At 40.1% G+C, this 25,251-nt stretch overlaps 1 protein-coding gene across 2 annotated transcripts; it reads right to left on the bottom strand.

Annotated features, from left to right (window-relative positions):
* Positions 1-310: 310 nt before the first annotated feature.
* On the bottom strand, positions 311-24,596 carry snx30 (sorting nexin family member 30). Of its 2 annotated transcripts, none has more exons than XM_033646612.2 (9): positions 24,298-24,596; positions 17,547-17,768; positions 14,898-15,008; positions 14,625-14,783; positions 13,713-13,902; positions 11,538-11,737; positions 9,266-9,358; positions 8,647-8,799; positions 311-6,111 (listed from the first exon to the last, which is right to left on the bottom strand). In XM_033646612.2, the coding sequence occupies exons 1-9, from the start codon at positions 24,418-24,420 to the stop codon at positions 6,034-6,036; spliced, it is 1,329 nt and encodes a 442-aa protein (XP_033502503.1). In that variant the 5' UTR covers positions 24,421-24,596; the 3' UTR covers positions 311-6,033. The 2 variants fall into 2 exon arrangements, with proteins under 2 accessions (XP_033502503.1, XP_033502504.1); XM_033646613.2 differs by having other exon boundaries at positions 17,547-17,765.
* Positions 24,597-25,251: the final 655 nt, after the last annotated feature.

Raw genomic sequence — 25,251 nt, 5'->3', positions numbered from 1 at the left:
TAACGTCGGAGCTTATCAATACTACGGTCGTTAATAACTTGGCACCACAGCCCATTAACTACAGGTTAAAGCTTCACACGTCCAAAAAAAAAAAAAAAAAAGCATATACTAAAAGAGTGATCTCAGATTTTATGAATTGATATCCAGTCATTCAAATGACAATGTATTTGAATCGGATGAATTGATTATTTTAACCCAGCCCTAATTACTATATACCGTTTTTATCGAACAACGACTTGGTTTTTGTGCACTTCATTTCTACTAGTGAAAACTGATGAAGAAAAAGAAATCAGCCCTGAGCACACAAGTATCAAAGGCATTCTTTCTTTTTATTATTGGTCCAATATATCCAAAAAAATCATTTGAGGTAAAGATAAATTGCATCAAAACGACATCAATATACAAGCTTATCTATAATTACAACAAGATGTTATTCACATCCAAATTTACAATGAGGACTGAACGTAAACAGTACACACTGGGAAGGAGCAAAAATAGACAGAAGCTGGAGTCACACATTCGTAAGTCGTCTGACTTTTAACCTTTCGTGCAGGTTTGATTGATCTGGTTTATCCTGCACTGGGAATCAGATTTTTCTCTTCATGTGTGAATCAAAGACGGGAGGAAAAGATGGGGACATTTGGCTTAGAAACATTTGATTTGTACATTAAAGAAAAACAAAAACTGTCTCCCCTTCCTCTCCCTTCTTTACAGGGACAGCCGTCATCATCCCTGTTTGGGGATTTAACCTGAATCAGCTTTGCAGACGATGCCTTCCTTTACATTAGAGAACCATGGCCTATTAATTGGCATTTTTGGCAACTGAAAGAAAGCTAATTAATTCTTTGTTTGATTTGTTTTCAGCAGACGTATCTGCCAGGGGTCTGAGCTACATATATAGTGCAAACATAAATCAGCAGGCACACAGTATAAGATGCAGATTTTACAATGGCTATTAAGAGAATAAGAAGTTAAACTGTCATGTTTTTGGTTATGCAAGATGTACAAATCAAGAACCCCTTCTAATATGTAATCTCCACATACTCATTTGAAACCCAACAATAATCACCTGTTTCTTCTATACAAAAATAGACTCAGCTGTACCTTATAATTCAGCTGCACATCGGGGTATATTGGATATACAGTATATTGTCATTAAAGCAAAGAGACATTTCAAATCAAGTCTGAATGATCCCAAAAGCTGTTCATGCTCAAGTCAGGTTACTTCAGTGAGTTACTTCATCTACACCAGAAAAGCGCTCAGCAGGAAACAAACACGCCGATCTGATCCAGTAAATAAAACAGAACTAAAAGGAAAGAGTGATCAGAGTTGGTTTTTATGGCCTATCAGAGCATGTCTGCTACATCTCCTATTCAGTAACTCTTTATCAAGTAAATATATTAAATTTATTTAGAGTACAGTGAACAGTAGCTACTGTTGGAAAAACGGTGGAAATAAAGATAGATGCTACTTCCACAGTGCCAATATGTAAACAGATTTTGAAATGTAAAACCTTACAGTCTGATTTTAAAAAAAAAATCTGATTAAAAAAGTGCCTATTGGAGTTTGCTTGTACCAAACGTGACTTTTAGGCTTGGACGGTATCCATATTTTCATACCCTCTTAAAATTCAACCAGAGTTTACATTATATGACAACATTTGTGTGCAGCGCTCTCTATCTGCACCTCCACCCCTGACCAGCAAGTTTGCTACGTCCCCCACGCTCTCTTAGCTTTTCCCACTTAAACCGAGAAATACAACCGTACACCTTATGAATTTAAGTTTCTCTCATTCACTGGACTAGAACTACCTTAACTGCCTTTTTAACTTAACAGAAAACACTTCATTCATACTCAACACAAACAAATATATATTATGTTAAAACGTCATTAGTCTTCTTAGTCGTCTAGTTATCTAGCCCACTTCTCTAGCAATCACCAGCACTGGTTTGGTCAAAATAATAGTAACCCTGAATTACTGTTTACAGCCCTGTAATGTAATCCCTAGATGCTATGTCTGTCAGCTCAGCTACCTGTTCCACCAGTAGAGACTGACCTCTGGTGGTGCATGATGTGTACTATGTACAATTGATCCTAAAAAAAATAAAATAAAATAAAAAAAAAATAAAAAAGCATTTTTTGAGGATGGTAAACTCGGATTGATAAGTTTGGATCGGTAAATTCAGAATCGGCTCGGTAAATTTGGAAATAGTCCCTGAATTTATCAGGTTAAATGTAAAAATATGCAAGCTTTTTTGCATCCTCTCTCTGTTGCTGCTAGCCAACCGTTCACAGTCCTGTAACATTATCCCTAGTCATTATGTCTGTTAGCTCGGCGGCCTGTTCCACGAGCAGAGACTGATCTCTGGTGGCGCATTATGTGCACTACATACAATCAATCCTCAAAAAAAAATTTTCGTACGAGTACAAAGAGCGTCTGTATTTTGAACCGTATTGAAAATCATACCGCCAGGATTTCTAAATTATATACCATAGTACCATTATACCTCTCAAGCCTAGTGTGTTTCAGCACAACACAAAAACACTGCTCCATAGTGCAGCTACTGGTCAAAGACTCTACAGGTGTATTTTTTTTTTAACCCCACAAAAAAAATTAAGAAATGTACTTGCGAAAAACAGAAAGTGCATTACCTTTCCTGAATTCCTGCTGTTGCTAAATGAACAACATTGACTCAATCTGTGAGGTCCGGATAAACCATTTCTAAAATTTTTTTAATGTTGCTGCATGTTCATGTAGGTTATGGCAATTAACATAAAAATGATAGAACTCAGAAAATAAGAAAAAACTTAAAATTACAGTGGAACTACTAATTTAAAGCAGTATTTGGGGATAAAAATGGAGGTCCTCTACAGGTTGTGTGTGAGCAACAGATGATACAGGAGCTTTGTTTTAATTTCTAAACACCCCTGGTTCTTCATAGTGAATTCTAATATTTCGAAATAGATACAATATGGCTGGACGATATATTCATACTCTATGGATAGATATCTTAGATTCTGGATATGGTAAAATCATAAGGTTTGTCTTTTCCTAGTTTTAAAGGCTGCATTACAGTAATGTCATTTTCTGAACTTACCAGACTGTTGATTATTAATCAAAATCTCTTGTATCGATATTTTGTGAAAGCACCAGTAGTCAACCCTACAATATCATATTATTATAGTGCACAGCCCCTAAGATACAGATAATTTAGCATCAGTGCATCTGTAGTTCTGTCCCATGTGGCTGCCTCGACACTGACTGACCACAGTGACTCAGAAAGCTTCTCTCCATCTTACTAGCTGCATTCAACATGCCTAAATAAAAACTGTCATATGTCACCTCGCTGACTTCTGGTCGTTAGAACAGTAGCTGCTTCGTGCTTTAAAAACTCAAAGGGGAAATATGACGGACGGAAAAAAACTGACAAGAGTACTTAAACCAGTTTGCAAGCAGCCACAGTTACTTCATCTCGTCGCTCTCTTATCGCACTTGCATTTGGCTACACTGATAGCAGGCTCAGTAATGTGACATCAGCCTATATAACAGGACAAAGACCATTCAAAGACAATCTGACTACAGGGCATTTAAAAGAAATAAAAACACAGAGCCTCTCAGAACCTTTTTGTTACGTTGAAATGAAACATAATTATTTCAGCTTTCTGAAATAAATAAAATTACGCAAAACAAACTCTTTATCAAACAAAAATAATGATTACATTTATTGAAGAAATAAAGTTATGGCCTGTTCATGAGGCTACAACACAGCAGGATCTGTGCCACAAATGAGCAAGAGATAAAATCAGTGTCTTTGTAAAAAATATTTTGGGATGATATCACTGACCCAAGTCATCACTGGTGGGTTTTTTTGCTACTTTATGCTGAGTGTAATGAGCTAGCAGTGCGGCTAAGGTCGGATAAAACTAAGGATATTCAAATGAGCCGGCACAGCGTTACAAACTCAGCAGGCTGCATCTCTGCTCTGTGGTCAAAAAGTCAGAAATGGCTCACTAAAGCTGGTTCAACATAAGGTTACGCATTGACGTCTAACAGAGTCTCTCAGGGTGGATTCTTCCTTTCAGGCAACGCCACATCAGCAACATGTCGAGGCCAAAACAAGTGTGACGCAAAACTGCTGTTGGTCGTATATGCTGCTGTGCTACTGCATCTGAAATGGGGGAACAAATGTTTCCCGTGAGTCACAGCTGAGCAGAGGAGGTCACATTGTCACACTGATCAGTCAGAGGGGTTAAGAGAAGTAAACGGCAAATGATTTCCACATTACTGGGTCATTAAAACAAACCATAGCTTTTAAATTAAAGCATGTACAGTACATGCTTTAATTTAAAAGCTATAGTTTTTAAATTGCAAAAACTCCATTCCGAGCGAGACACCGTGTCTCACTCAGAATGGAGTTTTTGCAATTTCTAGCTCTGACCTACACAATACTCCTTTGAGCGCTGGTTTAACCAATTCCTCAGATGCTTATATGACACAGCCGAGATTTCCCAGAAGCCTCAGTGCTCTGTTTTCCTCTGTAGGCCTGCAGCATTGACATGTGTAAAAGCTTCACGAACTCCAACTTGAACAGATGCGTACCTGACAGCTCCTAACTCAACTCCTTTCTAAATATTTTGGATCATATCCAGCCTTTGAGCGCCACTGTTCTCAAAAAGCAACACAGATTTTGTTAATGGGGTGCAATAATGCCACAATGCAGTGTTTGTTTCTTTCGGATTACTACAAGAAAATAACATTTGACTCTACACCCGATTGTTTTCATTCGTTTTAAGATAATAAATTACACCTTCAATTCCCTCTGTGTGCTTTTCACTGGGTAAATCTGCCTCTTGCACCATTTGGCATCCTCAAACTGAGTTAGAGCTTTTGCTTGAAGAATAGAGGTGACATCCCTTCAGCAGGTATAAATGGACAAGGTACAAAAAACAACTTGATATCAAGAGGAACCAGCAGAAGTAGCACACGCTGAAGCCACCAGGTGGTGCTGCTAGACTGCACTGGAAACACAATCGTATGACCAACTCTTGTGTATCTCAGCTTAAAAAACAAAATGACCTCCAACAAAATCACTTCCCTGATGAAGCTTAACATTACTCAACATGTCTATTGAGCTGTAAAGACGTGGATCATAAAAACATCCTAAAGTTTCCCTTTGACGAACAATCGGTGGCTTTTAATAACGTCTCGTTTTGACATCTGTTGCTACACCTCCTGCATTTTCTCTGCCTGTGCATAACTTCTGGTTGAACCCAAGGCTGTGCTGATGCCAAGCTCTGATGCCACGGCTTTTTTCAAGCTGATTTTAATATATTAATGATAATAATGGCTGAAGGGAAAATAGGAACGCTGTAAAGTGTATGAACTTCTGGAAAATGGTTAGCAGTAATGGCAAGATTATGGACATAAACATGCAAAAATAACAGGTATGGTCCTTTAAATTAATTTTAAGACGTTGGATTCCAATTTACGAGTCTTGTTTCAGTGTTACATTTTCGGAGGCTTTTGCAACCTGACAGAAAATAAAAATATGTCGGGCATGCTCTGAATACTTCATGCAAATTATAATGATCGTATCCCTTTCCTGCAATGCTGAGGAGGTATCCTTCACGTCTGGCTCGATGCGAACACGGAGAGAACAGACAGAAAACACGCCTCTCGGAGACCGCGGTTAAATAAACACAAGCAGCATTGGCAACCAACTGTTAATTGGAAATATGAAGTAGAAAAAGTCAATAGGAACAACGACAAACAAACAACAAAAAAAACAAAAGGAAAATGTCTGTACATAGTAGGTCTCTCCTCTTTCCCAGCTGTCCTTGAATGTACCATTTGTTACCTCCTTCACAGGTCAAATCTCCGAGAGAGACAACTCCTCTCCATCTCACAGGAGAACGGGGGGGCAAAGTCCAGCAGTTCACATCTGCCGCCCAGTTGGTCCTTTTCCTTGGCATGAGAGAGTGTGTTATACTGAGAGGGAGAGAGATACGGGGCAGAGACATGAGGAGGTGTTTCAGTTCGTCTCACTCGTTTTGTCCTCAGTCTGTTTGTCCTGGAGAAGAGTAATGAGTGACTCCCACGCCGCCTGGCACTGCAGAGGGGTGGAGATGGATGAAGTCAGTCAGCGGAGGGGGAGAAGGAGGTGGAAGGGAAAGAAGCAGAGACAAAGGGAGAGCAGTGTTACATGATTATTATTATACAAGATATTTAAGTACTGGCAGCTTCAAGGTCACTAGTAAAACGTCCTTTGCTCCTCCCTTAAGTAATGAATTTACCTTATTTGTTGTTGTATTGGACAACTTTAAAATGTGAATGTCTGTGACTGTCAGTGATAACAGGGTGTTTCTGCTAAAGAGCCCTCGTGTTCAGTGAATCTACCCCAGATAAATAAAGGTCAACAACTGACAGCTTATTTCAGCTCAGCTCTAATGGATCTGGCCCCAAAAGCTCAGCTTGCTACACAAACTAGATTATTCAACAGTACTGACGTATTACTATGGCTTCACTGTGGACCTGTTATCTGAAATATGGTTGACGCATGGAAATTCTGACCAATCAAGAGCAGCTTTCTCTTGCAGGCATTTTATCTGGTCTGCAAGACAACTCTAGGTCTGAAAGCACCCTTAAATATAATGATTATAAGACCTTTTCGAGATAAATTTTGACCCAATTTAAACATTTTGGACAAATCTTTTTCTCATTCAAGCACCGCAGGTAAGTATAAAGGTTACTGGTCCCGTACAGAGGCAGATTTTTATGTAGAAACACATTTGGCAACAAGTTAAGTGTGAGTATAAAGTAGAGACAGAATTGCTATTAGTGTTGCACGGTATACTGTTACCAACGGTAGACCGCAGTACTAAAACTCCACGGTACATATGATACCATCATGTTGGAGTACCGTAGTACTATGGTACCTCACAGTATCACTACTGTGGGATAAGTTCAAAGTCCAATCGCAAGAGGGTGAGTGTGCACGCCGAACAATAACAGCGCGCTGGCCACCTTGCACTCAATATGCTGCTGCAGTGGTTTGTTTTCCAGTGATATTTCAGGTATTAGCTGAGCTATTGAGTATCTTTAAGCAGTGAAAGTTATTATTTATTTCTTTTTACTTGTAGGCTAGATTTGTTTATATATGCTACAGTGATTTGTTTTCAACAGAGCTCTACGGTGCGAGCATTTTTACTGCATTTGCAACTAAAAATAGTTTTGTGCGAGCAAAAAAAATCATTCAGGAGCACGCTGTGCGAGTACAGATTTCAACCAGCAGCAGAAACGAAAGGCGAATCCTGCCGGTTGTGGATTGAACGGGGGTCACAAACAGGAATACGGCGGAGCACTATGGCCACCGCAAGATAACGCGGTTTACCGGCAACCGAGAAGCCCAGCTTCAGGTCCAATAATTTCCTCTTTTGTCGGTGTCATGACTGCCCAGAAATATCTGAACAGCCGAGCCGTGGTGGCACACAGCTATGTGACGTGTCAGAGGAGAAACGAGCTGTTCACATTTCTCTCCTTGTGGCAGGTAACGGCCCACAAACCTCACCGCACTGAAGGGACTGTTCTTTACTTATGAAGGGACTGTTCTTTACTTGTCAGGGGAGGAGGGTGGCTGGTTGATTATTTATTTATTTATTTTATTTTGATCCCCCCTATGTTAATCACTTATTGATGCTGTTAAGTAATTTATTCCATTGAAATATCATTGATGTATTATAGAAAAATTATTTATCTTTTTATAAATGACAAAAGGCACATCTGCCTCATTCTTGCCGTGGTTTCATGATACTACTCAGAACCGTGATACTTTCACTGGTATCGTACCGTGGGTCCCAATTTTGGTACTGTGACAACACTACTTGTTATTAACTAGAATGGTATAAAAACATTGTGTCAATGCCTGACTTAAGGACATATGTGCATATAAAACAGATGTTTGGCCCTGAACCATATGACACATCGAGTTTATCTAGAAGCCAAAGACTTCACAGACTTTACTGGACATGACATTACCCTAAGTGTGTGAGTGTGGGAAGATGTTGAGGGCTCCAGGCAGCGTCTGAGGAATGGGACTCTACTTTTAAAAATCAGTTTAGCTGGACAGAGACGTTTCTGTGCACAGTTAAAACTCACTACATCCACAAAGTATTATATGAGACAGATAGTCTTTGAAAAAAAATATGTCCCTCCTCCTCCTCCTATTGCCTCTAATAGTATTTACTACGATCTACCACGGCTCACAGAAAACAACCAATTAGAGCCTCTGGCACACCTGTCAAACATGTCAGTCACTGCTCATAAACTGAGGTCAAACTGGGCTGCGCTGATCAAATATGAATCAAGATACTGTTACTACATTGCCTGTTTCTCACCTCAAATGTTTTTAGAAACACATTTTAGTGTACAGTTTAGCTGTAAAATGAGAACGTTTGTGACCCAGTCGCCATGCTTAAAACAGCTGATGCAAAAACTCAGCTGTGTGATGACAACTTAAGGAAAATGTCATCTTGCTAATGTTTTGATCAATGAAACAAGCCGACTCGATCTTCTCACAGAGATCTAAATTCCACGCTACTGCAGTGTCTTAAAGTCAAAACACAGAGCTTTACAGCAGCCTACGCACCTTTTCATAGTGGTTGATGTTTTTGTCGGCCATGCCGGTAAGAAGCTGTTTGAAGTCTTGTCTCTTGTTGCTCTGCCAGCGCTCCCAGTCTGCCTTCAGATCGGCGTTGAAACACTCCACTTTGTCCTGGCATTTCTCCACCTCTGCCGGCATCTAAGGCAAGAGAGAGGAAACTACAGCTACAGTGGCCTTCAGGGGACATAATGCAAGACTTCAGGTTACAGGGCTACAGCCAGAGGGGGTGTGGGCGGTGCAGGAGTTTTGGAGAGAAGGGCTTTATTAGAGAAATATCAGAGAGTGAGAAAAGACTTTTATTTTTCCCTCAAAAATTCTGAGATTCTTTCTTTGTGGTGTTAGTATAGCATATGAACAAAATATATTCCTATCAGCACTGAAGGCGTTTATTTTAAGAGACTGTTCACAGTATTTTTCCACTTATTCTGAAAAAGATTAACCTCTGTTGTTCTGTAAGATCATTCTTAAAATCATTACAGAAAGCAAAACTGAACTTCAGGAAAACAGACACTCCTGGAACTGGCAACAGTGAACACAGCAACTTTTAAGGCCTCAGTGTGTGAAAGAAGCCTCAGACTCAGATGAGAGGAAGGAGGAGGCTTACTGGCGTCCTACTGTCCTCCTGTTTGCGCAATATGGCTGCTTCTAGTCGGCCCTCGTACTCCGCCTGGCTCTGGTCTCGCTTCCTCAAAACATTCTGTAATCAACCAGAAAACATCAGTTGTTTTATTTTGCAATTTTGTGTGACGTTTACTGATACTGAAATGTTTCTAAAGAGAGACAAAGTTAAACAGAAAGAGAGATGCTGATTCAGGAGCTCTGTGAGTGCAGGATGTGACACACGCAGATTTTCAGATGCTACTTCCTCGATTCAGGGTCAAAGGTGGCTCAGTCTGCAGCTGTGTCCAAAATCCACAATGCACACTAACTCTAATCAGATTTTTAGTATGTAGTAAGTTCACACTGCAGAGTGAAGAATACTCAAACTATAAGAGTGTACAAAATTAATCTGGACTACTTGTGTGTGCTGTTGATGCCCACTATTCTCCTGCAATGTGATGCACAAAGGAAACAAATTGTTGGTGAAACAGCTCATAAATACCTTGGAAACAAACAACAAAAAAACAGGTTTAAATCATAAGGAAAAACATTTTGATGCTTATTTGTCTGTGACAGTTTGATCGACGCCCAGTGTCATGTATCATTTCCTGTTAGTATAAAATGGTGAGGTATGCTGGGGGCTTTTTTTGTACAACCCCGTCTCCAAAAAAGACACTATGTAAAATGTAAATATATTTATAGTATAGTAATATAACTGAAAAAACAATCCCTATATAGACAAGATATTTAATGTTCAAACTGATAAACATTATAGTTTTTGTAAATATACACTTATTTTGATGCCTGCAACACGTTCCAAAAGAGGGAAGCGGCATGTCAGCCACTGTGTTACATCACCTTTTCTTTCAATAACACTCAATCATTGTTGGGAACTGGGGACACTGATTGTTGAAGTTTTGAAAATGCAACTCTTTCCCATCCCATCACTGATCCAACTTTTTTGAAACATTTTTCTGGCATGAAATTTAGAATAAGCATATATTTACCAAAATAAGGGAAACTGATGAGGTAGAACATTAATTATCTTGTCTTTGTATTGTTTTCAATTGAATACATGTCAGAAAAAAAGGATCAGAAAATGATCACATTGTGTTTTACTTACACTCTAGACAGTGTCCCAACTTTTATAGAAAACAGTATTCTTTGATGATTAGTATGCAGTGCAAACTGAATAGAATTAGTATATGGTATGGACCTGGGACACAGTGCGTGTGTGTGTTTGTGTTTGGCATTGATTAAGCATTTACTCTGATTTTTTTATTACTATAAATCAAAAAATAATTTTCTCTTTATTTTTCATGATGGAAGTCTGTGAGGGGATTTTTTGTTGCAGTACTGCAGCCAGCCACTAGGCCCACAAGGCTGACTTGCTATTCTGTAGCCAGCTCTCTCCCAACAACAAACCAAGGTGTCTAAAGGTATCAGACCCTTAAATTTAATGCTTTTTAAGACCTTTTCAACATAATTTTTTAACCGAATATAAAACTGATTTTTGGACGATACATATTTTTGAAATATTAAAGCATTAGGTAAGCAGAAAAGGTAAGATCTATGTATGTGGCCATATCCAGAAGAAGATTTTATGTGGGAATATGGATCAATGGATCTACAGAATGAGTTAGGTAATCTACATTTTATCGACAGGTAAGTGCAAGTATAGAGTTAAAAGACAGTATCAGGTTCAATGGTAGGTTTAAAGATTTGTAACATTATAAATGTGGACTTTTATGCAGATGAGCTTTAATCATTTTGACAAACAATTAACAGATGGATAAATATAATTAGATTAAATGTTTGTGGCAATTAAGAGCTCACAAATTCAAATTTATAACTATTCAATTGCTATTAAAGGGATAGTGCACCCAAAAATGAAGGGGGGCTTAGGTGAAGTTTTAGAGTCCTCACAACACTTGTGGAGATCCGAAGGGGGAGTGGGTAGCAGCACAACTGCACACCTAATGGCTGATGGCGCCCCAGATTAAAACGCCCAAAAAACTACATAATTGAAATCACAAAATATCTCCATACTGCTCGTCCGTAGTGATCCAAGTGTCCTGAAGCCCTGACATAAACAAAAAGGTATAAACCTTCACCAGAGCCTCCCTCGGCATGAGGGTGAGTAGTTAATGACTGAATTTTCATTTTTGGGTGCACTATCCTTTTAAGGCCCATGATTTATAAAATTAAATTTAAGACTTTTTAGGACCTGCAAACAAACAAAAAACGTCCTGTACGACGTCCCTCGTCCCTCTCACCTTCATGGACTCTATGTAGAGGACATACTCTCTGAGTACGGGCAGGAAGTCCTGGGTCATGTTCTCACTCAGGTCATCCAGCGCTGAGCAGCACGTCGTCACGCAGCCAGCCACGCCCTCCAGGGGGCGCCGCAGCTCATCCTCCGACCCCACCCAGCTGGAGTACACTGTGCCATACTCACGCAGCTCTGTCAGGTACTCTAATGGGGGTGAAAGGAAAACAAAGAGGTGATTAAACAGACAAACAAGACACTTTCTTTTTTCCTTTTTCAGTTCAATGTCTGCTGAATTTTCATACTCCTTGGATTCTCTGTTTCTAGATTTAAAGTTTGAGCAGCTAATATTCTGTAACAACATCAAAGCAGAAGTTTTTTTTCTTTCCTCACAGGCGATACGGAGAGATCGATGAGTTTAATTGCAAAATCTATATTTGTAAATTACACATGGGTGGGTGATGGCTAAACGCTGAGTCAAGCATGCGAGGCATTTTCTTTTCCACACACTCTGTCAGCTCGTAGGCCTTTATTATCTACAGCTCCCTGAGCTTCCATCTTATCTCCTCCAATATGGAAACAAGGACCTTTGGTTTACGCTGCAGACTCTCAGGCCACACACTGCAACACATCCAAAGCCCGAACAGATGGTGACAAGGAGCATTTCACACGGCAGATGTCAGGTATTTACAGGATCACTTGTCATGCATGAGTTAGGCCCGCACTTATCAACCGTGCACCCTCAAGGCCACAGGCTGTGGGTTTTTCTCCAACCAAACACTAACGCCAGTGAATCAATACTGCACACAAGCTAGTGTTAGCCACCCGGCTGACGACTGAACACTGCATGACATAAACTAACCACAACCACAATGTAGCACATATGAAAAAGCTGGCAGGAAGTAGTCCACTAAGAGAAGAAACAGAATATAGAGGGTACTATTTGAGGGCATGTTGCAAGCAGCACACACAACTGTTTCAAAATGTTGCTTCCTGGTGCCTCAAATACACATTTGGAAGAAGAAATTATGAAGAAGTGGCTTTTGCTCTCTCGCTACTGGAAGTGCCTGTTACATCCCAGGGCTTATGTGTACCAGCATAATGCTCTGTGTCAATAACAGAGTCAGTAAGTAGAAGAGGATGAAAGGGAGACACCTGTGCAGTTAAAATCATTTCAGAACTCAGCTTTTTATTTCTCTTTTTCACACTGAATATAATTTCAATTTATCCAGTTACTGATTGCTTTATGTTGCTCATTTATATACCCTTTAAGTATGATTTTAATGGAATAATTTCTCATTTGTTAAAGGCATACTATACAGGACATGTTGGTTACTGTCTGTAAACAACTCCAGTCAAAGTGAAAGCCAACCCCAGTTTCATTTTAGTGCACTATGTTTGCAGGGTTTTTTGGGGGGTTTTCTGACGCTTACTGCCTTGCACCTGGTCACTACCTTTAAAGAGTCCCGACCTCACCTGCACACTGTGCCCACCATCATCCCGAATACAGCAATTTACAAAGACAAAAGGCATATACAGGCAGAGGTCTATGCAGATATATATACCTCCACACTTGTAGTCGATCATAAGTGATTACTTTTGTATGAGTCTATACGGAAAGCCCTCTCTTTATTGTCAAATTATAATGAATCAATAAACTGGTTTATAACCATCTGCAAGCCTGCTGGGTTCTCTATAACATGTAAAGGATGACTTAGTATTGGACCTTTAGCCCCATTTCCACCAAAAACTTTCAGTATGGTACCTTTGGAACCAAAAGTAACCCTTCAGATATGGTACCTAGACCCTAGGGTTTCCACCACAAACAGTACTCTGAAATGTGGGCCAGGTTGTTGTCACTCACTGCTCTGTCAAGCATCCGCTGTGTTTCCTGGCTCTTCACCGGTGACACACATAAAAAAAAAATGGAGACAGTACAGAACAGTTTCATTGGTACATCCACAACTTTTCACAGTGGAAACAGATAAGAAAAACGTACCGAACTGAGCTGCAACTGTACTTATCGGTGGAAACGGGGCTTTTGTTGCATGTTATACCCCTCTATCTCTGTCTATGCCCATGTTTCCCATTGGTCCCTATGCTAACAAGTGTCCAATAAAGGCAAAAATGCCAAACAATGCCAACCAGCCGATACAGGTCATTTCATTATCATTGGTCTAACCTGACTGCTCCTTGAGGATCCTCTGAGCGATGCGGTCGATGGTTCCCAGTTTCTGGCTGAAGGTGTCCAGGTATTCTCCCATGGCGCAGAACTCCGGCGGCCGTGCCCGCAGCTTGTAGCCTCCGGCCACGTGCTTCACTGACTCACCTACTTTGGTCAGCAGGGCCAGACCCTGACGCTTGTTCAGGTCCTGCAGACAGAGTGACAACGGGCCTCGACATTGAGAATCACAGTACACAAGCACGAATCGACAAACAGGAATAAAACATGGACCTTGTGATACTAAAACACAGACATGACCAGATTTCTATTCATATTTTGTAAATAAATAATACAATCTAATCCAAAAATGTTAATATTCTGTTCGTCTCTTGTACCTAACGGGCTGAAATTGTCACATGCATGTTGAAAAGAACCCGACAGCTACTTTGGTTGTTTATGTTATCACCGGTGTGACACTGTCAATGTTATGCTTATGCTCCAGTTTCTTTTACCGAGTCCAATTATTTTACTGCTGCAACAACCTCATTTCCCCACAGGGATCAATAAAGTCTTGTCTTGTGTCTCAGCTACTTAGAGACAAAAATTGTGACTGGAGAACACACACACACACACACACACACACACACACACGCACACACGCACACACGCACACACATATACACACACACGGAAGTAGAAGCTGGGTGTTTTGTGGTACTGCACTTTACTGACAGATAGCTGCTGAGATTACGTTTTGGGTAACGACACGCAATATAACACAGTGAATTGCACACAAGCATGTGACAGAAAAAGCTCTGTCAGTTTGCCTGACTGACCTGAATTCGTCTGTGTGTTGATCATGTTGAGCAATCTTTTGTTTCCTGTCCCACAAAGTCAAACAGTGAACTTTCCACCCCTGTGTTCTCTCACCTTGGCAGTTAGGAAAGCGTTTAGATGTGGGTTGAAGGAGAGGACGGGGTGGTCGGCGACTCGCTTCAGGAACTTGTCCAGAGCCTTCATCCGCGTCTCCACGAACTCTTCCGAAAAACGATCGACCACGCCCTTCATCACGAACTTCTCTGGCAACGGCTGCAGATGAGCACAGAGTAGAGGAAATGGGAGAAGCAGAGTTAGAGGATGTAAATAGAGGGTTTCTCGATGACAAGCGGTACACAAGGCTGCGTCCCGGCTCATTTGACCTACAGGGATGAGGTGGGTTGGCTGGCTGTCCTCCAACTTGATCCTCAGCCAGTCAAAGTCCTGGTACCGCCGCCGCACACAGTACTCCGGTAGGTCAAACTCTACCCGTGTTGTCTGAAGGAAAAACACACAAACAATAAATCACCTTCTAAAAGCCAGTGCATTAGCACACATATCACAGGCACACATTATACTGGAGGGGGAACATGTCTCTGCACAGATCAGGATTACTGTACATGCTTATTGACCTTGAAATATAGCTGACACTGCGCACGCACACTCTCTTTCACACTATAGTGTTAAATGGCAGCCCCCACATACTCTCAATTAACACTTTGTGCTCATAGTGGGCTGTGATATTTGTCTACGGCCTCTGAGCCAAGGCACCATGGTGCACATAGCAACTGTTGTCATGACGCCACCCGACGGCTCCTGGCAGTGTCTCCCCCTGAATCTGTTTCTTTCATTACACGACGGAAAGGCCCTGCTGAAAGTCAGAGCAAATTAAGTTGAGTCAGGCAGCGCGGCGGCTCCGAGGCCTGCTGCTGTGTTTACTGGCAGACAGATGTCATGATGGAACACAAGATCCACATAAGTTACTGAATACATCTCCCCGCTGGAGTATAAATCTTTTATGGGGAGCTGGAGGAAGTGTTTTCCTAACAGAAGCTGCATCTGTTCCATCAGCCTGGGATGCATTCTTTGCCTGCAGGAGGCAACATCTGCGGGTTCGCAGTTTGAAACTGGTGCCTTTGCTTTTACTTTCCATTCCTGCAGGTGGCACATTAGCTTTGAACTGATAGAACAAATGTTAACAGAATTTTCAGATATCAACAACAGAAAATGCAAATTTATGCACTTTTTCATCCATTGCTGTTTAGCGAATACTGAGGGTTGGTTCATCAAGATAAGCAGAAGGTGGTGCTAATTCTCCAGTCAGGAGAAGAAGACGCAACAAGATAATGTAATTAAAAAGGAGCGCCAGTCAAAGCCTGGATGTAAAATAAAAACTTATCTGTAAATGACGGGACAAAATTTTGGTATCAGAAGTGTTCTGGTTTCCATTTGTGGCCCAAGTGAGATTGACCAATTACATTCTAACGGCAGCAGAGTCTTAAAGCATGACGAGTTAGCTTCATATTTGCTTTATTTAAATTAATGTCCATTTATATGCAGATATGATAGGCCAGGGGTAGGCAACCTGTGGCTTTTTCGCCCCTCTCCAATGGCTGGGTTTGGCAAAAAAATAAATTAGTAATAATATAGAAATTGATAATGGCTATTATTTAACATTTTCATTTAATTTAAGTAGTCTAATCGATTTCAGTCATTTTTCATTGAAAAGTACTGTAAAAGTACCCCAAAATACTCTCATTGCAGCTTCTTACGTTCAAATATTGGCAGCTTTACACACTCTCCCACGATGGTGAACTAAAACCCTTTGGCGTGAGTACGAAACAAGACATTAGATGACATAATTTTGGGGTTTGGGAGAGACGGACCGAAATTTTTCAACATTTTAACACATTTTTCGATGAAATGATTAATCAACTAATCAAAGAAATAATCAACAGATTAGTCGACAATGAAAATAATCATCAGGTGCAGCCCTATAGCCTACACACTGAATAAAATTACGTTTTTACATTTCATCAACTAAATGTATGTGATATGGCCTCTCTCTTTTTCCTATAAATTTTGCCGAACTTCAATAGTGATGGCTTGTCTTGGATCTCCCTAGCTAAACTAAGCTAGCTATGGATTCCAGATTAAAAAGTCTTGGAGGACAATAGAGAACTTAACAGTGTGTGGACATGTTTGCTTCTACCGCCAACCCTGCAAAGTAGCTCATTTAGATCTATTAGTAATGTTGATGGGCGAATTTTGACTGACTGTTAACTGCATCATAACGCTCGAATATGTTCTACGGCTCCAGGCAGATTATTTGAGACCTTTGGATAGTAAGGGTTTTTGACCCCTGTGATAGGCTAACAGAGATTAGCTGAGATGTCTTAGCTCAGATATCTGGCCCAAAATATTGGCCCTTTGCCCCCCAGAAGCTTATCTTTATCAGATAGCCAACAGACTCTGGGACTGACCTCCCCAAAATAAAACCTTACATCTTAACTGTACATCCAAGAATAAACTCTCTAGGATTGTGACAATGGCAGGTAGAATAGTTGGCAGGCCACAAAAGCCCTTGACCCAACTCTTTACAGAAAGGACGAGGAAGAAAGTCGGGAATATCTTCAGCCAGTTTGAGCTCTTGAGCTCTAGGATGTGCTACAGAGTGTGGCAGTAGTGCCTCGATATACTGTAGTGTGCTATAGTGGCTCTGGCAACCAAAAACGTATTTAAGAAGTCCGTCTTCCCAAGTGACATCACTATCCTTACCTCAACAAAGTGACTGATGCCTCTTAAACCATTGTCAGACAATGAGCCGATCTAATGTGTATTCACTATGATGGATTACCTACTTCAGGTGGCGCAGATAATTTCACTGTATGCTCAGAAAAATGGTTCAGAGCAACATCAAGCATAAAACATGCTAAACAACCACCATGACCCAATTAGACAGAGGTTTAATACGACCCCAAATGCCCAAAGAGAACCAGGTAGACGGTGTTACCATGACACCAGCCAATAGCTGACCTTTGTGGAGACTCTGTAGGTGATGTAGGTCTCCATGGTGGAGACGTGCTTCTTTGGGTCGTCAACCGTGACAAAAAGGTCACGGGTCTCTGCGGCGTCCACGTAGGGGTCCCGCACGTCTGCTTCCAGGTCGTCGTCCAGCTGCAGCCTGTTGAAGAGCGAGGACGTGGAGGCGGGACTCGACGTCTCGACCGGCGTGCCGTTGGTCAGCCCCGCTTCCTGCTTGGACAGAGACAACAATAGTGACACCAAATTCAGTTGATGTGGAAAAAGCAGCAAACAATGGGCTGATAGATTGATGCTGATGGGGATGGGGATGGTGACGGTGATGCAGTCGTGTCTCTCGGTCAATGGGGCTGTTGTCGAGGCTGAGAACACACCCTGCATCATCTGACACTACTGCTGTCTCTATAATTGAATGATGGATGAGAGAAGAGGAATGGAGCATTTGTGGAATTGGGGATACATTTCCACAGCCTTAGTACGACAAAATCAAACTGTGGGACAACAGTGGATAGGTATACCATCTCTAGGTTGACGAAACGAACAAATATTTGAAAGAAACCGTTGGTGTTTGAGTTTTTTCCATTAACAGATGATGACTTTTACTTTATATAGACAGATCCATTTTCCTGAAGTGCCTTTAATGGCCTATTTTCTGGACAAACAAGTGTTTGGTGCATTAATCCATACAAAACAGATTCGATAAATATCTCTATCAAACTGACGTAAGACTATTCATACACTATTCGAAGGTAACGCTCTTACACGGGTGTTTCAGTGCAAAACACACGCTGTCAGACTCATTCTAACACTTTCATTTTTTCCAAGTGTTTTCTATAGCAGCAAATGGAGAGCAAACAACAAACTTCCCCCACAGGCTCCATCCAAAAACAAGAGCGCTAAAAAAAAAAAAAAGCTATAAAAAGGCAAATAACTGGACAAAAGTGTCGGCTGTGGAAAGTGTCTCTGCTAAAATGAAGAGACAACCTGTGGATTTGGACACGTTATTATTAGAGAGAAGAGAACGACGTGGTTGATTCTATTTCTAGGTGCTGTCGAATCTCATTTCTCAAGGATACATATTAAAAAAGCACATTTCAGAGGATTCATACATTACTGCACAATTACAAGGGACTCTGAAAATCACATTAGCGAGCAGCAGGCTGAAGGCAACAGAATGTTAAGTGTAAACAAAGACTAAAATGTAAACAGCGCTACAGGAAGGTAAGCAAAACACAGAGACAGCAGGGCCGCATCATCAAAACTGGCCCTGAAAGTAAAACTAACACACACACATCTCTCACTTCAGCAACCTGTTCTTGTGACAACACTTCTCACGAGTCCTCAAGGGCCCCATCTGACCTCACGTGAGGACGCCAGACTTCTGTCCAGGTTAAGGTGCGAGTTAAAAAGCAGCTAATGTTCAACCTGAATCACTTTTTCTTTTAATCGCCTCCTGTGTTGCAACTTTCCAATTTGACCGGCACACACACACACTCTCTCTGCAAGTTCACACGCTGACCACACACACATAATTCTTCACACCACTCTGTCTCTGCTTCTGTATACACACACACACACACTCACACATACACGGACAGGCTGCTGACGTTGTGAGAGCACTTTTTACACTGTGGTCCTAACCTGCACTGGTAATCACACTTCAGATAATTGCGTTGCGTTGCATCATTACACCACTGTGAATGAACAACCAGGCCGAGGCAAAGTAGCCTCGACAGACAGGGCTGTGCCCAAATTCATGTTTCACATTTGAAGCTTCTATTGAGGCTAGCGAATGGGGGTCTGTGGAGTTATCCTACGAAAATGGAAGACGACTGACATTGAAAGAATGGGTTAATGCAATGGTGGAAATAGCATCTTATGAATGAAGGCTCAGTAGAATAAATGGCGACCAGGAGAAAGGAGAATCTCCTTGGGACTGGTTATGGACTCATATCAAAATGGAGGATAAGCCAACATAATTATGAACTTGCTCAGTGATTATGTGACCCTGTAGAGTGATGTTTAAGGGACATGTGTGACATGTTTTTGTTTGTTAGTTAGCGTTCTTCTCTTTCTTTCTAGACTTATTTGTTAATTTTTCAAGTACTGGAGTCCAACTCCATATTATCAAAAATACGTGCCTTGTATTTTTGTATGCCTGGAAAATACTATATAAATGCCATGTACCGAGCATTTCAAGACAATAAAAACTTGAATTATAAAAAAAAAATAAAAATCCAAGTTTTGAACATCTGTCATCATATTTTACATCATCGTCATGACCCTAAAAAGATTATATTCTAAACAAAATTCTCAGTTTGAATAAAGTGATTCAACAGATTAAATTACTTAATCTTGTTTTTATTACATCAAATTTCTTTAATGAATATATCTCATCAGTTTTCTTAACATAAATACATGTAGGGAGTAAGCTAATCTAATGAGGGCATAAAATAACAATGAAATATACTAGTGGTTCTCAAACGGTGTGCCATGATGCCAAACCAGGTGTGCCGTGGGATTTTGTGACAACCACACATTATTATTACTGCAATATTCAACCGGACCTACACAAATAGTTATGAATCAATTTTTAATTGACTGTATCAGTACGTTTTGTGCACACATTTCCTAATAAACAGGCAAACTCTGGCTAAAAAATGTAATTTAATTGAATTTTTAAAAAAACCTTCACAGGGATTATCTTACATAACTTCCCCTTTAAATGGATGTCTAATTGGTGCTTTGATGTCATTTAAAATGTTTAAGGTGAATTCTTGAATCATTTTGTTAATAAATATTTCATGAGTAATGGTTGGCTGCCAATTTTTAGAGCGATAACACAGGTTAGAGAGGCTGTTGTGCACAGATATAAATACAGAGGACCACTGAAAGAGTCCAACAGTCACACCCTTACACATATGGCAACTTTATGCTACAATAGAAGAGGCACAAAAATAAATGAGAACATTATTTCAAATTTAAGTGTTAGCATAAAAGTCTGGTGCAGAATTTGTTGTGCAAATGATGGAGGCTGTAATCTAGGTAACTATGTTGAAATGTTTGGGTCACATGAGTTGGAAACAATCCTGTGCAGTCAGGAGTTTAACACTACAGATAGTACAATGCTGATAGTATTAGTTTTGCTCAATCTTAATCTGCAACTGTGCAGAAACATCGGGTTTAAACACAATGAATAGGGATGCAAACAAAGGCTGCACAGCTTTGAATGTTGATTCAGAATTTGAATGTCACCCTTACAAAGTCTGAAGTTTCAGACTATTTGGTACAGCCCTGACAGACAGTGAGGAAGAATCTGAAAATATTACACTGGGCAAAGCAGATCTGTTCCAAATACATAGAAAAGTTGGGAAGCTGTGATATAGGAGTTGACAGATGTGAAGTTCTACTTATTGCTAATACTGCGAGAAAGCTTATATTTTGCATTTTAGAGTGTCACAGCTCCTTTAAATCTTCTGAACATACTGGACAGCTTTTTGGAGAAATATGTGGGCAGACATTTTGACGTGTCAGAGCAGGACAAACACAGATGTTTCTGATAACATTAATGATGGCTCCATTCTATCCAAGCATCCCAGTGTGACAGAGGGCCAGCATGCATGATACCAGCACCCTGACACCAAAGCAGTTCAATGGAACTCAGCTATTATTCAGTGTACTATTTACACCTGTGCTCTGCCTACTGTGACTTGCCAAAATATCTCAGCTGAAAGGGGCCAAGTAAATGGCACCAACCTCTGTTTAAGGATATGACTGTTACTGCATGCGCTCTAATAGTTGGACCCAAAATCTCATATTACCATAAGAACGATACTGTGGAACTGAGTCAAAAATAAACTGTGCATGGACTGCAATTTCCAGATTTTCAAAGAAGTCTGTTCGACCGGAAATTCTTGTTTGCTTTCTCAGGTAAAGAAACTAAGACTGTAACCATAGCAGCAGGTCAGTGATGTCATTTCCAACCATTACTTTGCACTGCTGGTCATAATATAATTGATCTTCTATTTTTACACCTGCAATTTTGATATTTTTATTTCATTCCTGTGTATTTCTCTTGTATATTTTAAAATCTAACACTACTTATTTTTGTGTCATATATTTCATTTTGATCTGTTTTTGTCTTATTGTGTTTAAATTACTGTCCACGTACTGTTTGATTACTTGCTGTAACACAAGAATTTCCCAGTTTGGGATCAATAAAGTACGATCTTTCTATCTTTCTATCTATCTATCTATCTTTCTATCTATCTATCTATCTATCTATCTATCTATCTATCTATCTAATATTGTGTACATTAGTACGGAAGCGTATTGCATTCACTTGACAAATTAAAAAAAACAGTTTAATTGAGTATTTTTTTCTGTTTTTCGGAGTAATTTTTTTATTTTTCTGTTTTTCTGAGTAATTTTGTTTCTGTTTTTCGTGGGTTTTTTTTTTGTTTTTCGTGATAATTTTTTATGTTTTTCGTGGTAATTTTGTTTCTTTTTTCGTGGTATTTTATTTTTGGTTTTTCGGGGTAATTTTTTCTGTTTTTCTGAGTATTTTTTTCTGAGTTAAGAGAGCAATAGAACAACAGACGCTTTCATTCCTTTCTTGAGTAAGGTGCCTGCGTAAAGTCGACACACTAATGATAACACCATCTATATGACTTAAAGACAAGAGTATCTCCCAGTGTCTCAAACCCAAAACAAAGTAAAACTGGATTAAACTAAACAAGCGGGTCATGTTTGCTTCCATTATATCGAGCTCTCAAGAAAGGAATGAAAGCGTCTGTTGTTCTATTGCTCTGAGAAAACAGAAAAAATGACCCTGAAAAACAAACAAAAAAATACCACGAAAAACAGAAAAAAATACACCGAAAAACAGAAAAATAAAAAAATTACTCTGAAAAACTGAAAAAATTACTCAATAAAACAGATTTTTTTTTTTTATTTGTCAAGTGAATGCAATACGCTTCCGTACATTAGTGACCTGCCTTTTTTTTTTTTTTTTTGCACATGGACCCCGGGAAGAATAAAAAATAAAAAAGGAAGGAAAAAACGAAAACCTCAGCAACTTGTTGCTATATAATATAAGTTCAGGGCATTATATTTTATGCAAGATGCATTTGAAAAACATTGCTTGACGAAACACAAAGTGATAGCACGTTTATCCAAGGTGGTACAATACACTTAATTAATTATCCTAATAATAAGAAATCTTGTGGTCTTGCTGGAAGATACAGAAATTTGGGGATGCTATAGGACAAGAAATTAATAAAGTCTTCGCCACTGATCTAAGAAATGATCCAAAAGACATGCTACATGGTACATCAAATGATTTTATTACGAATACGTTTAATGGTTAAGTCTATAAACTGCAAGAAAGGGATTACCTCTGAACTGGATATCAGACAGAATTTCAACTAAAACCGAGCAGCAAAAGGTCACACTTGAATATAATTATTTGGATTATTTGACATGTATCCTGCACTCGAAAGATGATGTGTTTAATAAAACATGGATGTCTTTTATGTCCGATATTCGATTGGAAATTTCAAGTATTCTTATGAGAGGGTTTATGTACTGTACTGTGTCTTCACTTTATAGATGTTTGATCTGTGAGCCAAGATGTTTTGTTTGTATATTCTGTTGGATAATATATGATTTGTTTTCCACTAAAAAAAATTAATAAGACGGAATCTGTCTAATTGTTAAATCTGCTACTGGATCTGCGTTAAAAAAAAGTTAAAGACAAGATTTTGTCATTCTCATGGGTAGAAAATAGCACAGGTTACAAAATGTAAAGAATGCAGAGTTAGAAATGGTTCCAAAAAAATCTAATCCAACCCCAAAAAGAGACCACTTGTTCGCAGACCTGTGATCTAACTATCCATCAACTTTTATTGAAACATGTTGACAGACTGGTCGACTGGGACCTGAACCATTAGCTCCTCTCCGCGCAAACAGAGGGACTCTTACAGACTTCACATTTTTAATTAGTGCGATCTTTTGCCTCTGGTTACTCAGAAATAAGAAAAAGTAACCTATCACATCATCTCTTACTGGCAATAATTAACTGCAAACCAAAGTGGCTGCTAAGTGTGTGGACTCTATGTAAAACAACAGCAGGAAGAATAAAAGCTTTGTGGTTTGTTTGCTGGGTCCATCCTTGTTTACACAGCACGCTGAGGCTGATAATGATGTCAGGGCCTTTTACAGAAAATGGAGACCAAAAGAGGTGTAAACTGGAGTCAGTGTAATGCAACATGATCTAATTCAAATGGTGTTAACACGTGACTCATTGTAGCCTTTGAGTATGTGTGTATCAGTGAATGTATGTGCATTATTTGGATTATTTTCTGCCTGTTTTTTTTATGTATCTGCTGCTTGTTTTTAATGCTGTATGGAGCTAAGACAATGTTTTGGGGGTTTGCATGCATGCAACAGTGATTTAGTGCAACTCAGGTTGAACTTTAACCTCCAGTCATGGGTGATAAATCTTCAAACTGACAAAAATTAATTAATATTACCCAGGAAAGGCGTTGACTTATGTTTATCCCATTATCTCCATTAAACTTCCATCACTTTGCTGCCACTTGTTTAATGGTTTAGCCACAAACACTGGTGCCAGCCTGTAAACAGGTTAGTTTACATAGTATACTTTGGTTAGCAGTGCTGTTCCCGTCGCCTGGTTGTTCCCTATCAGTCAACCCGGTGAGGGAGCAGCCCCAGCGGACCCTACCTTGTCCCCTCCGATGTTGACGGTGACGGAGTGCGGCTCCTCGGCGGCGGACAGCGGGTGGAGGATCTCCGCGATGGGCTTCTGCCCCGAGCTGGCCAGGCCTCTCGGAGCGCCGACACTCATCCTGCGGGAGGCGGGAAGACGTGACCGGGTGTCGGAGGGGGTGCTTAACGGCTGTCCGGTTCTCCGCGGCTGGCAACGGTTGGTGGAGACACAGGGAGGCTTCTTGCTCCGTTCAGGTCTCTTCGGTTGAGATGTTACACCCGCTGGTTGGTCACAACTGTCAGCTGACACCCACCACGCAGCTCCGGAAGTTTAACTGCGCGGACCCGGATATAAACACACGCGTCACGTGACAATGGGCAACGAATGAAATTGTAAAGATCGTCTATTGAGAGGATCAGTGAGCTTGTTACTGACACTGTTAACCCTGCTTATTTCCCCACATTACTACAAAGAAATACAAGGAAAACATCATGTAAAAGGCAGTAATTATGAATGAAATATTAATACAAATACAAAATAATGATCTGTTTTGAAACGAAAAAAACATTCCCAACTAAAGGTCTACTTACTGACTTTTTCCCCTGGGCTTTCAACTGTATCTCATGGTTAAAAGATGGGCTTTTCTTTGCCATTGAGATATCACTGTCATTGTTAACTGTGCAAGATCATGAGATGGTAAATGGACTTGCACTTGTATAGTGCTTTTCTAGTCCCCTGACCACTCAAAACATGTTTATGCTACATGTCACATTCACACACATTCACACACCAGTGGATGTGCATGTCCATAAGTTGACTGGCTCCTAAGGTCGACACGAGGACTGGAAGGGCCAGAGATTAAACTGCAGATCTTCCGATTAGCAACAATCTACCTTTACTTCCTGAACCACAGTTGCCCCGATGTGGTTGAAAGCTCTGGAAAAAAAGTTAGTAACCTAATTCATGTAT

Source organism: Epinephelus lanceolatus, chromosome 19 (assembly GCF_041903045.1).
Source record: "Epinephelus lanceolatus isolate andai-2023 chromosome 19, ASM4190304v1, whole genome shotgun sequence".
NCBI classification, from domain to species: Eukaryota; Metazoa; Chordata; class Actinopteri; order Perciformes; family Serranidae; genus Epinephelus; species Epinephelus lanceolatus.
This window is presented reverse-complemented; position numbering and strand designations above follow the sequence as displayed.